Here is a 13,673-nt window from a genome sequence, read left to right on the forward strand (position 1 = left end):
TAGTCTTTTTACCTATTTGATCCCCTGCTGCCTTCACTATTTCATCTCTTAAAGCTACCCATTCATATTCTACTGTATTCTTTTCCCCTGTTGTAATCAACCATTGCCTAATGCTCCCTCTAAAGCTCTCAGCAACCTCTTGTTCTTTCAATATACCTGATCCTGTCTCATCAATTTCCTACCTCTTTCCAATTTCTTCAGTTTTAATCTACAGTTCATAACCAACTTATGATCAGAGTCCACATCTACTCCTCAAAATGATTTATAATTTAAAACATGATCCCTAAATCTCTGTCTTACCATTATATAATTAATCTGAAACCATCCATTGTCTCCAGGTCTCTTCCACAGATACAGTCTTCTTTTATGATTCTTAAACCAAGTGTTAGTGATGAATAAATTGTGCTCTGTGTAGAACTCTTTCATTCCTTTCTCCCAATCCATATTCACCTACTATTTTTCCTTCCCTTCCTTTTCCTACTATTGAATCCCAGTTCCCCATCACTATTAAATTTTCATATCCCTTAATTGTCTGAATAATTTCTTTTATCTTGTCATACATTTATTGAGTCTGTTCATCATCTCCAGACCTAGTTGGCATATAAACTTTTACTACTGTAGTAGGCGTGGGCTTCGTGTCTATCTTGGCTATGGTAATGTGTTCACTATGGTGTTTGTAGTAGCTTACTCACATTCCTATTTGCTTATTCATAACTAAGGCAGATATATTCGTGATCCCATAAATCAAGTAATGCCAGAAAGATGTACATTTTGATACAAGCTTTACAACAAAGTAACTGATAGCATTGATATGCCTCTAAAATATCAAGGAGCAATATTATGTGAGGGATCTGCCCCCTTCCCAAATCGCTCCTGCAGTAACCATGAAGACAAGATTACAGGTATTCAAGCTGTGATTTTTCTCATGCTCCATATGAGAATGTTGGTGTAGTGACACATGCTCTCTGCCACGCACTTCATTGCAGAATATCGTTGCTGATGGAGATAAACCTCCTCAGAAGAAGAAGAAGAAGAAGATGAAGAAGTACTGACTACAAAATGACACATACAAAGTGTATGAAAGTAGGTGCAGCACGTCACTAGAAGTGCATTTTACAGACTCTTATATTGACTAGCTCACACATAACTGTAGTGGTGTGTTAAATGAATGTGCTGAAAAAATCCAAAAATATGTTTCTTCTATAGAAATATTCTATGAAGGGAAGTGAGTATCTTCTACATGGCCAGATTATTATTTAAATGTAATTCAAACAAGAAAGACATTCAGAATGAGAAAAAATATGTATTCGTTTATTGTGGCCCTTTTTTTTCACTTTTCTATAAATGGTTAGAACTGAATGAGATTTCTGTGTCATGCACTAGTTTCTGAGCTCCATTGATGTGGCATACTTAGCAACATCATACAAACGTGGCCAGTTTCTTCAGTTCCAATCACTGTTCCATTAACTATCTCTGAACTGTGTAGACAAATGTTATTATGCGTAAATTATCCAGACTTTTTAAGAAAATAAACTGATTTGAATTCAAAAGACAATTACAACCAAAATTACAATGTATCTATCTAGGAAAAAAAAACAATTTTTTGTTGATAATTCTTGTCTTCCTTGGAGTATGGTTCGCATGTCTAAGTAAATATTCCTAAATTGGTTTTTTAATCAGTTGTTTGATGAAAAAGCAAACATTTATAAGTACATAAAAAACACTTTATTTAAATACTTTTTACATGATATCTATTTCCATACAGCACAGAATATTAAGCTTTGTGTCACATCAACAGACATCTGTATAGAAAAATGATTATTTCCATACATTTATTAGGAGTTCTAAGGTTAAATTTCAGTCTTTTGAGAAGTCTCAGTGTTTGACACATTTTCCCTGTATTTAACATTTAATGTATTACATAATAAAATATCAATATGCAAAGTTGCAGGTCTCTATGACACACAAAGATCTGAATCTGCACCAGATTTCAATGTAACTTTCAACTGTTGATAGCACTATAATAATTCATAAAGCAACTATCACAGCTTGAAAATGCAGTTCACCTTACAGTTTCAGTTTGCATTTCTTAAAAGTATGTCTGTATTCATTGGCTTGTTAATAGCACCTACACTTCACATACTGTGAGCAATTTATTTTATATCTCCATTTTTACAGCAAAATTTTGTAAGATGTGGTAAATTTCCATCTGTTGAGTGGGAAACTAACAATTATGTAGTGGAATGGCATTGACAAAAGATTTTTAAAATCTTAATTAAAAGATAAAATTATTTCATTGATAATAATGTTTTATTTTGTCAATGTCAGTCACCTATTGAATGGTTCATCTTTCAGCCAGATTTTGGTAATTTTCTTCTCAGAATGATTTGTCATTGTAATATCATAAACTGACAAATTTCTTTACATACACTTTATTTGGAATTCCAAGCAGTTACCTTAACTCATATTACCCGGACGGATAATCTGCAGACCTGCGACATATTGTTTGGGCAATATCAAAATCTCCAGAACAAAATGCACACATAATGTCTCATTCCAACATAACATAAACTATGAACATGTCAACTGTAGAATAAATATCTCTGCTGGTGAGAAGAACACCACATTTTAAATCATTCCATAGACTGCAGTCAAGAGAATGCATGGAGGTAATAAAATAAATAAATTTGTACAAGGGAAGAGCCAAAACAATTGTAGAAAAGTATTTTCAAAACTATAAAACACTTGTGTAAACAACAACTCATGTTACTTACACATGTGATGGCTTTGAAACACATTTATTTATGTTTACATGAATATCAGTAAACAGCATAAATCTACATTTAAGTTCACTGCACTTCTATCAGCTTTGTTTGTAAATTTTAAGACTAGCAATATGACACCTTATAGGTGAACTTCATGCTAATTCTGCTTCCCATATTTTTTACTTCTCACAATATCCAGTGACAAAGCTGTGAAACCTAATTGAGCCATGCAAAAAGTGTTCTGTCTTACAATTGTTTCCAGAAGCATTTTGGTGATGGAGTTTCCCCTTAATGATATCTCATTAACCCACAATAAATATTACTTTTGCTTCATGCTTACACATATTTCTTTTATAACTGTAGTCATGATGGTACTTTTGGAATAAGTACTAATATTTTACCAAGTCATACTTCCTATAATACTACAAATAACTATTGCAAAAAGATATACTAAATTAAATGCCTGAGCAACTGATGTACAATTAACATAGACAAATCAAACTAACAATGAGCAATATAATACTGTTGAAGCTATACATGAAGATGCATGTACAAGATGAATCTTAATGAGAACTGTTCATTTAAATAAGTTGTGAAAGATGAAAATGTATGAATATGCAGGCAAACTAAATGATGTTCTGTAGTGAAAAGGCCATCACATTCTAATGGTGATACAGCTTCCTAAAGAATTCTTGCAGAACAAGAAGGTCATGTTTATCAAGATTTTCACTGTCTTCACTGTGGAAATTTCTCTTTTTTATTGTCTGTCCTGGACCTTCATCCTCACTGCCTGGCATATGCTCACTGTCTTCCCCATTGTCACTCCTTTCTGTGTTGTGATTTATCAATTTCTGTGAATTTTCAGTATGAACAGAGTATTCAGCAGCTGAATTAGAAAAATCATTTGGTGTAGTGTTATCAGTGAACTCTTCTGTTGCATCTGTAACATCTGTCGTACTTAAGATGGATGTATTTTCTTCCTCAGTTATTTTTTCTGCTTTTTTTAACCAGCTTTCTGGAAGTGTAACTGTTTCAGGAGTTGTTTTTTCCTGGCGTGATTCAGACACGTTTTGCTGCAACTCAGTTCCACTTAATGACACATTGTGTCTGAATGATACAACTTCTGGCAGTATTTTTGGTGCTTCATCAGTTGAGCTGCTGTTTCCTGTTATGGCTTTTATGTGTGAATCATGACTTGCGGACTGCTGATTTATTGATGTCCCATTATAATTACTTATCATTGTAGCAGGTACATCAGTTTTTGGTTGCTCTGTAACTTTCTCTGTCGTAACTGGTTGTTCAGAAGTGGGAAAAGTTTCTGCTTCCTCAGTCGTAATTTCTGTGGTGGTTTCTACATGTTCTGCATCCAGAAAACTGTCTGCAGCCACTTTTACTGCAGAAATTCTTTCCTGGGGTATACTCTTACTTTCCATTGAAATTTCTGGACTGGTATTGTCTTCTGTTGTTGTTAAATCAATATTTTCTGTAAAAGAACTTTCCTCATGGATAACTGATTCAGTTGTAAGAACGTCACCTCCCCCTTCAGCACTCATGTTATATTTTTTCTGAGATATTCCACTCTGATCATTTAGAAATCCAGTCATGTAACCCTTTTCCAAGAGTTTCTTTGTTTCTGCATCGTTTGTTTGAGCAGTAATAGTTGCTACAGAAGGCAGTGTATCATTTGTAACATTGTCCATTTTTAAAGGTGGAATCACATCCATTACCTTTTCAGTTTGCTCTTCTTTTGCACTACTTGCTTCTTCTTCATCTTCTGCAACTACTACATCCATCTGATGAAGTGCCATTTCATCTTTAAACAGTAACACTGGTGGTTCTTCTCTTATGAATGTATCTGATGCATCTGAGTCAGAGAGATGTGTTCTGCTTTGGACATCAGTGGGCTTTTGAGGCTTGACTTCAATATTTTCTGCAGTTTCACTAGATTTGTCATAATCTGCAACTGAGCTTCCATTTTGTGGGAGACTCTCAATATCATCTGACATTTTGTAACTTTCTTGCGAGATAAGTTTGCTGCTTTCAGAACTGTTTCCATTTATTACAGAATTATTTGCATTTCCATCAAGTATTTTCAGGAGCACCTCATCATGCCTTGTTGCATTTGTCATTGAGGAAGTATTAACAGTTTCATTGTTAATTTGAGATAGTAGGTCAGTTTCTTCTGTAACTCCTTCTAACGTAGTTAGATCAACACTCAAAGCTAATTCCTCAAATTCTGTTGTTGGAGTAGGGTGCTGATTGTTTGACTTAAAAGCTACATTATCTTTTTGGTTGATTATTATTCCTGTTGAAGTTTCATGTGGAATTTCTGTTGTAGTTTGACTAGACTCCTTATCATAATCTGTTGTTGAGACTTTTTCGTCAAATGCTGAGCCACTGTCTGTTACTCCAAAAGCTTCAATTGTAGTTGGCTTTCTGCTGTCATGTTTATCATACTTGTAAATTATTCTGTCAGTAGTAATTGGTGGTCTGTTATCATCAGTTGATTCTTCATCATCATCGGTTATTATTCCACCATCAAACTCGTCATCATCTGTGACACGTATATTTGTAATAATGGGCGAAGTTCTCTGTGTTTCAGCTTTTTCATTTTCAGTTAGGGAAAATTTTTCTTCGTTATCACTGGTACTGTCATTTTCTTCATTTGCTTTTTGTGTAACAATATTAATGTCAAACTGGTCTTTGTTTACTGACTGATTTTCTCTTGCTTCAGTCTCAAGCTCATGAGACTTAGTAATGTGATGAACTAAGCTCTCTGTTGTATAACTGTCACTGCCGATACCTTGAGTGGTGTAGGAATGTTCACTGGTTTGGTCTATTTCTTCTGTAACAAAGTCATTTTGTACATTATTTAAAGCCTCAGGGAACTCTTCATTTGCTCTTGGTTCGTTATCAAAACTTACTGAAACATTATCACTGTCAGGTTGAACTGTAGAAGTGATAGCACTGTGTTCTTGAAATTCAAGATTCACTGTGTCACCTTCTGTCAAATACTCCACTGTACTAGCAGTAGAAATATCCTGACCATCACTGGGATCTTCTGTCAGGTTTTCATCTGCATGAAAGGAAGTAACCGTGGGTAGATGTCCTTCATTTTTTGTTTGTTGGTTGGATTTTTTTACAAATGAATTTGTTTCAGCAAGTGTATTCCTTTCAGTAGCACCCAAAACATCTAAATCATTTTGAAATTCAGTTGTATGACCACCATTATTTTCAGACATCTCAGTTCTGAATTGTTGAGTGACTTTTTCTGAGTTTGCAGCAGCTTCACTTTCTAGAAGTTTCAAGGTAGTTTTGTCTGTTACATCTTCATTGGCACTATCAGTTATAGTCTCCAGGTTTGGTTGAATGGTTACAGTTGTTGAGCCTGGTATTTCTGCAACTGTCCTACTAGTAGTACTTGGTTTCTCATCTGTTATAATGTCTTTCACTGCTTCTTTGGAATAATTAGGTGTCTGTAGCATTTCAAACGAATTTGATTCAGTTGCTGCTTCTGTTACTTCATATGAAATCACCTCTTTCTGAATTATAGGTTTAATTTTGGCTGTATCTTCAGTGATCATTGGCCCTTCTTGCTCCTCAGATTTTACTGCTTCATCACTCTGTGGGACATCAGTTTCATGTGTATTTGATTTTGCTGTAGCACCTGAAACTTCTCCTAATCTCAAAACTCTTTCATCTGTATTGGTTGAATCCAGTTGCTGGTCTTCATCCAGTAGCAATGTACGATGTATGTGATTATCAGTGTCTCCTGCCATAGTTGGAACAGGAAACTGTGGACGTTTCCTATTTATGGTCTCTGTAAACATAAAAAAATCTGTTGATTTATAACTTTACATAGTTTTACTATACATTTAAAATAAAATTTAAAAAATATTGGCCAGTGAACTGATGTAATAAGACAAATATTCCTTTGAAACATAGATGCTTAGGCTATTTTGGATACTAATGTATTTGATGTTCTGCACTTTCTTTTCTGCAGTTTGGATGGGTTTCAAATGAAGTGACTTTAACTGGGTTGATGAACATTTTTAAAATGTTAATTTAGTGGCACAAATGTAAGATATTTCACAGAAACAGCTGCTACAGCTCACAGTGACCATTTATTATGTTCCTGAGGACAGGCAGCATTAATGTATGGTTCAATATTTGGTGATATACACCAGAGGAAAGAGAGTCCCCCATTCAGGTCTCTCAGCAGAGATTACTCAGAACAACAAATCTAACATCCTAAGAATTGAAAGCTGTAATGTTTGATCACTTAAGCAACTAAACAGAGTAAAGAATAGGTATATATATATATATATATATATAAAACAAAGATGATGTGACTTACCAAACGAAAGTGCTGGCAGGTTGATAGACACACAAACATACACACAAAATTCAAGCTTTCGCAACCAACGGTTGCTTCGTCAGGAAAGAGGGAAGGAGAGGGAAAGACGAAAGGATGTGGGTTTTAAGGGAGAGGGTAAGGAGTCATTCCAATCCCGGGAGCGGAAAGACTTACCTTAGGGGGAAAAAAGGACAGGTACACACTCGCACACACACACATATCCATCCACACGTATACAGATGCAAGTAGACATATTTAAAGACCTAAGGTAAGTCTTTCCGCTCCCGGGATTGGAATGACTCCTTACCCTCTCCCTTAAAACCCACATCCTTTCGTCTTTCCCTCTCCTTCCCTCTTTCCTGATGAGGCAACAGTTTGTTGCGAAAGCTTGTTTTTTTGTGTGTATGTTTGTGTTTGTTTGTGTGTCTTTCGACCTGCCAGCACTTTCGTTTGGTAAGTCACATCATCTTTGTTTTTTGATATATATATATATATATATATATATATATATATATATATATATATATATATGTGTGTGTGTGTGTGTGTGTGTGTGTGTGTGTGTGTGTGTGTTGAAGTTAGAGATAGTGGGAATTAGCAAAATGTGGTGGCAGAAAACACAGCATTTTTGTTTGTGAGTACAAGGTTAACTGCACAAAATCAAGTAGAAGTAATGTGCGAGGAGCTTGTAACACCTATATCAAATAGAAGCAGGTTTATATTATGCAACTTGTGTCTGTAATTATGAAATATTTATTCTTTGTTAGTTAAGGTCATTGATTTGTGACAGGAAATTTAAAGTTTGTAATGTGTACATGGAAAAAAGATAAATGATTGTTTAAAATGATGAAAATTTATAATATGTGTAAGTTTATAAGATAAACAATGTGTACTGGAAGCTGGTTCATGCTTAGGGCACTTGTATTGTAAAATGTAAAAGATGTAGTGAAGTCACTCCACAGGGAAGTGGCATGGCGCAATGTAAAACGTGGTTTTGGCGGTAGAACTGGGCGGCTCCTTGGTGTGGATGGTACGCAGTCAGTGGCTATTTGTTGCATGGTACACATCTTCAGATGTGGATTTGGCTGTTGCTTGGTACTCTTGGCAATAAGGAATGGCTCTAATAAGTTGAATAAATGTTACCAAGAAAAAATTTTACAGAGCATTAAAACATCAAGAGCCATGAGTACAGTTACCTGCCACGTCCCTTGCCACCACAACTTCGCCACTGCTCCACCAACTTCATACATACAGATATGTATCAGAGCATGGACCAGTTAATTTGTGTGAGTGATATTAATATTAATCCAAATGCTATTAATCTGTGTTTGGAGCCGTATCTTCTATCCTGATCATGAACCTATGCAAGGTCCCCTCCTAAGTGTTTATAAAACCAAGTATTCTGTTTCAAATGAACTAGTGATTTATTTATGTTTTTCACATGTGCAAGGATAAAAAAATTGAAGTTAATTAGAATTTTGCTAAATTATTCTCAGCTTATTGCAGAGTATCGTTTTGCTAAAGTACTGTGCCAGATTGTTTTAATGTTACTGTGTAGTCTCAAAATCAAGAACTCAGATGGCAGGCCAGTGTTAAGCAAAGAGGGAAGGTCAAAAAGTGGAAAGAATATTTAGGAAAGTGGAGGGGGGTAAAAATTGTAGATGGAGACCAAGCCTAGGCCACTGTAAATAGTGTCAACTGGATGTAGATTCCAGTAACTATGCAGAAGTGAAGCAACATCAAACCAGTCTTTAAACTGAAATCCAGAACAGCAATTTTATCTTTAAAGCATTGTTTAGATCCTTCAGTGTTGTTTTATGACACAAGTGTACTAACTGAGCATCCAACCTAAACCCAAAAGAAGAAGAACAGGTGACACCTGAAATGTCTCATCACTGTTTCACAGTCTCACAACAATTAATACTGTACAATTTTAAATAATCAAAATTATCTGCTGGTACCAGAAATGAACATTAAGGGTGACACGTGAACTGAATTAGTTTGAGTAAAATTCTCTACCTGGAGTTAACACAGAGAGAAACAACTCAAGAAGCTGGCATAAATTCACTTCATACTCTTAACCATTTCCATTGTGTTTGCTATAAGGTTATATTTTGCTGTCTTTAAGAATTTTCTCCTTGGTCAACACAGTTAAGACAAGAAAAATGTTTACGGAACAGTAGTGATCAGTAAGTTTCTTTCTTGTTTTTTGATGTACTATACTAGTCAATGCCAGGTCAGGACTGGTGTAGCTCATTTCCCATTTCGCTGAGAATAAATCATACCTGTACAGAGGTTATTATTATGATGAGGTCACCACCAGTCCCAAAGGCATTTTAAAGCTACTGCCAGTGGCTACCCATACCCTCCTCCCTCTGGGTGGACTCAGTGTACCCCTTCTGACTGAGACTAGTGTAAGTGCATGGTCACATATGACATTGTTTTCCAAGGTGTGTTGCACATCATGTATCAGAGGCAGGGCATGGGGGTCAGCACAGTATTTGCCTCAATGGGTATGGAAAACTGCTTAAAAACCACATCCAAGCTAGCCAGCATACTGGCACACATAAAAAATCTACTGGACGGATTCAACCCAGGGCCAGCACACTTCAGTCTCTCAGAAGCGAGTACTTTAACATGCTCAGCTATTGAGGTGTGTCACTAAGCTTCTGCCTGACTCAAAGTAAGAAATAAATTATTCTTACAATTCCATGAATGAAATATGGATTTTAGTAGCCAGTGCAACAGTTTGTCTGATCATCAAGACTGATTTTAAATTAGCAGTAGGAGATAAACAACAGTTATTTAATGTCATTAAAAAAGCAGCAGCAATCAAGTTAATTTTGTATGCTAAAATCAACTTGAGTGAGCATAAATAGCTTTTAGCAGTTTGACGATAGTTAATTTGAATGTAGCATCTAAAAGCTCCTTCAGTCACATAATCTAAATATTGATGCATTCCAAATCACTGAAAGCTCTTTTACATGACAGAAACATGGGACAGGACAATTTAAAGAAAAAAAGAATGAATGATTTTTTAATGCTTCCTGTTGCTCTTTGTGGCCATACTTACCCAGAGGAGGGCAGTGGTCATACTTGGGGCAGCAGGCACCTGGTTCATATCTTGGAGCACAGTCAAGTCTGCGATAGCATTCAAGTGCAGCACAGACTACATAACCACCTCTGCAGTAGCAAACATGGCACGGACGCTCAGCAGCTTGCACCTTTTCACCATTCTGATATATCTGCCCATTGAGCTCACATTCTGTAAGGAAAGGTCAAGTGTCACAGTGAGTACTTTACTTCATTGTCCTTCAACAAAATATTGTATGACTTGAATTTAGTAAGATAGTCAATAGAATCTGTGGCAAACATTTCCAGTCGCAGGGAATCACAGAAGATTTACCTACAATAAGATCTTAGCATGTAGACATACTGATACACATACTGACTGCACTGACAATGTGCAAATAATATGATTCCAATAGCAATGAAATTATTGTTTCAAAATAGCCTGTAAACAATTTTTCTGGCTGTTATGAACCATGCATGAAAAGTTCTCAGTTAACTTGCTGCATCAAATTTTGATAAAATCCCAAGCTTTTGATGACTACCTCCGTCATCTTCATCAGGGGTAAAACTGACTGTTGTGGACCGATGAGGCTTCCACTTTTACAAGCAGTGGACGGCTTCTCATTGGCTGGATGACGTCGTGGTGAAAATGGCGTGTGCGCAGATGGTGGCCTCTGTGTCCATAGATTTTGATTGCACGCTCTATCCAGCGTTGCTTGCAGCGCCATATCGCAACAGGCGGAGAACTGCGAGGAGTGTAAGAAGTCTCCCTCTGTGCTCTTTCTTTATCAATTGAGAGCTTACATGCATTGCTGAGTGCACAACCGGAGTCTCTGTTGAAGTTATTTTCACAGAGTCTAGTTTCAACTGCTTCCCTGATGACAGAGTCCCAAAAGTTTGAAGCATGAGCGAGTAGTCTTGTTTCATCGAATAAAATCTTATGTTTATTTAACAAACTGTGCTCAGCCACCGCTGATTTTTCTAGATACCTGTATTTCAGGTGACGCTGATGTTCAACACAGCGATCGGCAACAGTTCTTATAGACTGGCCCATATAATTTTTGCCACACTTGCAAGAAATGCTGTAAATTCCCAGTACTGTCATGCCGAGATTTTCTTTCACGGGTCACAACATTTCCTTAATCTTCCTGGGTGGCTGGAAGACTGATCTGATTCCTTGCCGGCTCAGGACTCTGCTGATCTTCCGATCTTGCTGGTCGTTGCTCCACGGAATGGTAGCCACGCGATGTGTTGGTCCTCTTGATCTGTTTGAACAGCGTCCTTCCAAGGTTTCTTCACCATAGTAGATCTGATATCACGATCAGAATATCCATTTTTTGTGAATACCGTCATCAGATGGTTAATCTCGGAGCCGAGATGACCCTTGTCCAAAATAGTCCTTGCTCTGCGTACCAAGGTATTCAGCATAGCTCTCTTCTGAGCTGGGTGGAGAAAACTATGCACGTTTAGATATAAAACTGTATGCGTCGGTTTTCTGTAAACTGAATGTCCGAGACATCCATCTGATTTTCGCTCCACCAGCACATCTAAGAAGGGTAACTTCTCATCCTTCTCCACATCCACTGTAAATCTTATGTTCTGATGTATACCATTCAAATGATCAACAAATGCTGGGTAGAGCACACAATCAAAATCTATGGATACAGAGACCGCCATCTGCGCACACGCCGTTTTCACCATGATGTCATCCAGCCAATGAGAAGCCGTCCATCGCTTATAAAAGCGGAAGCCTCACCGGTCCACGACAGTCAGTTTTGCCCCTGACGAAGATGACAGAGGTAGTCATTGAATGCTTGGGATTTTATCCAAATTTGACACGGCAAGTAAACTGAGAACTTTTTATGCAAGGACTCCATCGCGAAAGACTTCATAGTCATATCATGTTATGAACCAGACTGGTAATTTGCAGACTTTTTACTACAATTTGAAATTAATGTGCCAATGGCCTTGTCACAGTGGTAAAACCTGTTCCCATCAGATCACTGAAGTTAAGCATTGTCGGGCTCGGATAGCACTTGGATGGGTGACCATCCGGTCTGCCGAGCGATGTTGGCAAGAGGGGTGCACTCAGCCCTGGTGAGACAAACTGAGGAGCTACTTGACTGAGAAGTAGTGGCTCCGGTTTCAGAAACTGACATACGGCCTGGAGAGTGGTGTGCTAAGTACATGCCCCTCCATTATCCGCATCCAGTGACTGAGAGATGAAGGCATTTGCTTATATATATATATATTCAGTTCCATTTGTTGTTGAAATGGTCTACTTGAACAGTGCAACTAAACTGAATGAAGTATTTTGTGCATAGTAGACAATCACATATTGTGCATTCCATCTTCAAAGATCTTGGAATTCCTATATTCCCTTCCCTATACATCTGTTTATTAAATTTGTTTATTTCCAATTATAAAATCATTTTCAAATGATCTTGTGACTTCCTTAACCATAAAACAGTAAATCTGTCATCAATGCATAAGTTGGTTTGAACACCACAGTGTCTTTCTAGGCAAGGTCTCACAGGAGGTGTTATGCCCTTGCTCTCGTCTGACCTTTCAGTTGGCTTATACTTTAATTTGGCCTTCAAACCACAGTGCAACTTCGCATATTTCACTTTAACAAGCCATTGCCATAGGTGAAAGAAGTAATGAAGTGACTAAAAAAATCCTAGCTCCCTAAACTTTTGGGTTTGTAGTCTGCCACTTACACACCGAACCACAACCACAATACAAAATCTAAAAATAATTTTTATGTCGACTTCCACTCTTTGTCTAAGGTAAAGAGCATCTGTAATCTGGTGCAGAAATCTTCAACAAACTTCTGTGTGATGCAAAGCAAGAACTGGGAATTCCAAGAAGTTCAAAAATAAATTAAAAGCTCACTTCATTAGGCATCTATTAATCTGATTGTGTTGATCCAAGGGTCATTAATTCCTGTTAGCTGAATGCCATGTAGCTATGCTAGTTGTTAACATCTTTTTACAGCATGCCTGCAATAATTGTTGTTCTTTGATAATTATCAATATTATGCATAGCATATTCCATCAGTTCTTGGAGGAACATAGACATATTAATAACATGAATACAAATTGTTAATGTTCCATAATATTATTTCTTAATTCTTTATATGCAAATAATCTAATGGAAAAGAAATATTAGTTTTGAACATCAATACTTTGTATTCGACTTATTAAAATTATCAGTATGGTCATAAAGTAAAATTCATATGACATGACTGGTTGGAAGACCCTGAAGGGCAGATTCAGTTACCTAATGGTAAAGATTTTTCTTGTTCTCTGCACCCACAGGCACTTTCCTTCGCAAAGTGTGAGAGCTGTGAGTGTAACTGTACATAGCTGTAATGGTGTGCGCATAGTGTCGTGTCATGTTGATGTTGGGGATGATAAGAGAAGGGAGAGGGGGAAACCCAGTGCCAGCACATAGTCTAGTCCTCTCAAAGAGCACCA

The 13,673-nt window shown here is 37.0% G+C and overlaps 1 protein-coding gene across 1 annotated transcript in view; it reads right to left on the minus strand.

The window, feature by feature from the left end:
• Positions 1–1,702: 1,702 nt before the first annotated feature.
• LOC124789840 (serine-rich adhesin for platelets) overlaps positions 1,703–13,673 on the minus strand; it is a 159,023-nt gene continuing 147,052 nt past the window's right edge. Inside the window, exons 6-7 of the mRNA XM_047257342.1 lie at positions 10,196–10,387; positions 1,703–6,585 (exon numbers count right to left, since the gene is read on the minus strand). Coding sequence (XP_047113298.1) covers positions 3,428–6,585; positions 10,196–10,387 — 3,350 coding nt within the window. The 3' untranslated portion in view covers positions 1,703–3,427. The remainder of the gene's footprint in view (positions 6,586–10,195; positions 10,388–13,673) is intronic.

The sequence above is a fragment of the Schistocerca piceifrons genome, chromosome 1, assembly GCF_021461385.2.
Source record: "Schistocerca piceifrons isolate TAMUIC-IGC-003096 chromosome 1, iqSchPice1.1, whole genome shotgun sequence".
NCBI classification, from domain to species: Eukaryota; Metazoa; Arthropoda; class Insecta; order Orthoptera; family Acrididae; genus Schistocerca; species Schistocerca piceifrons.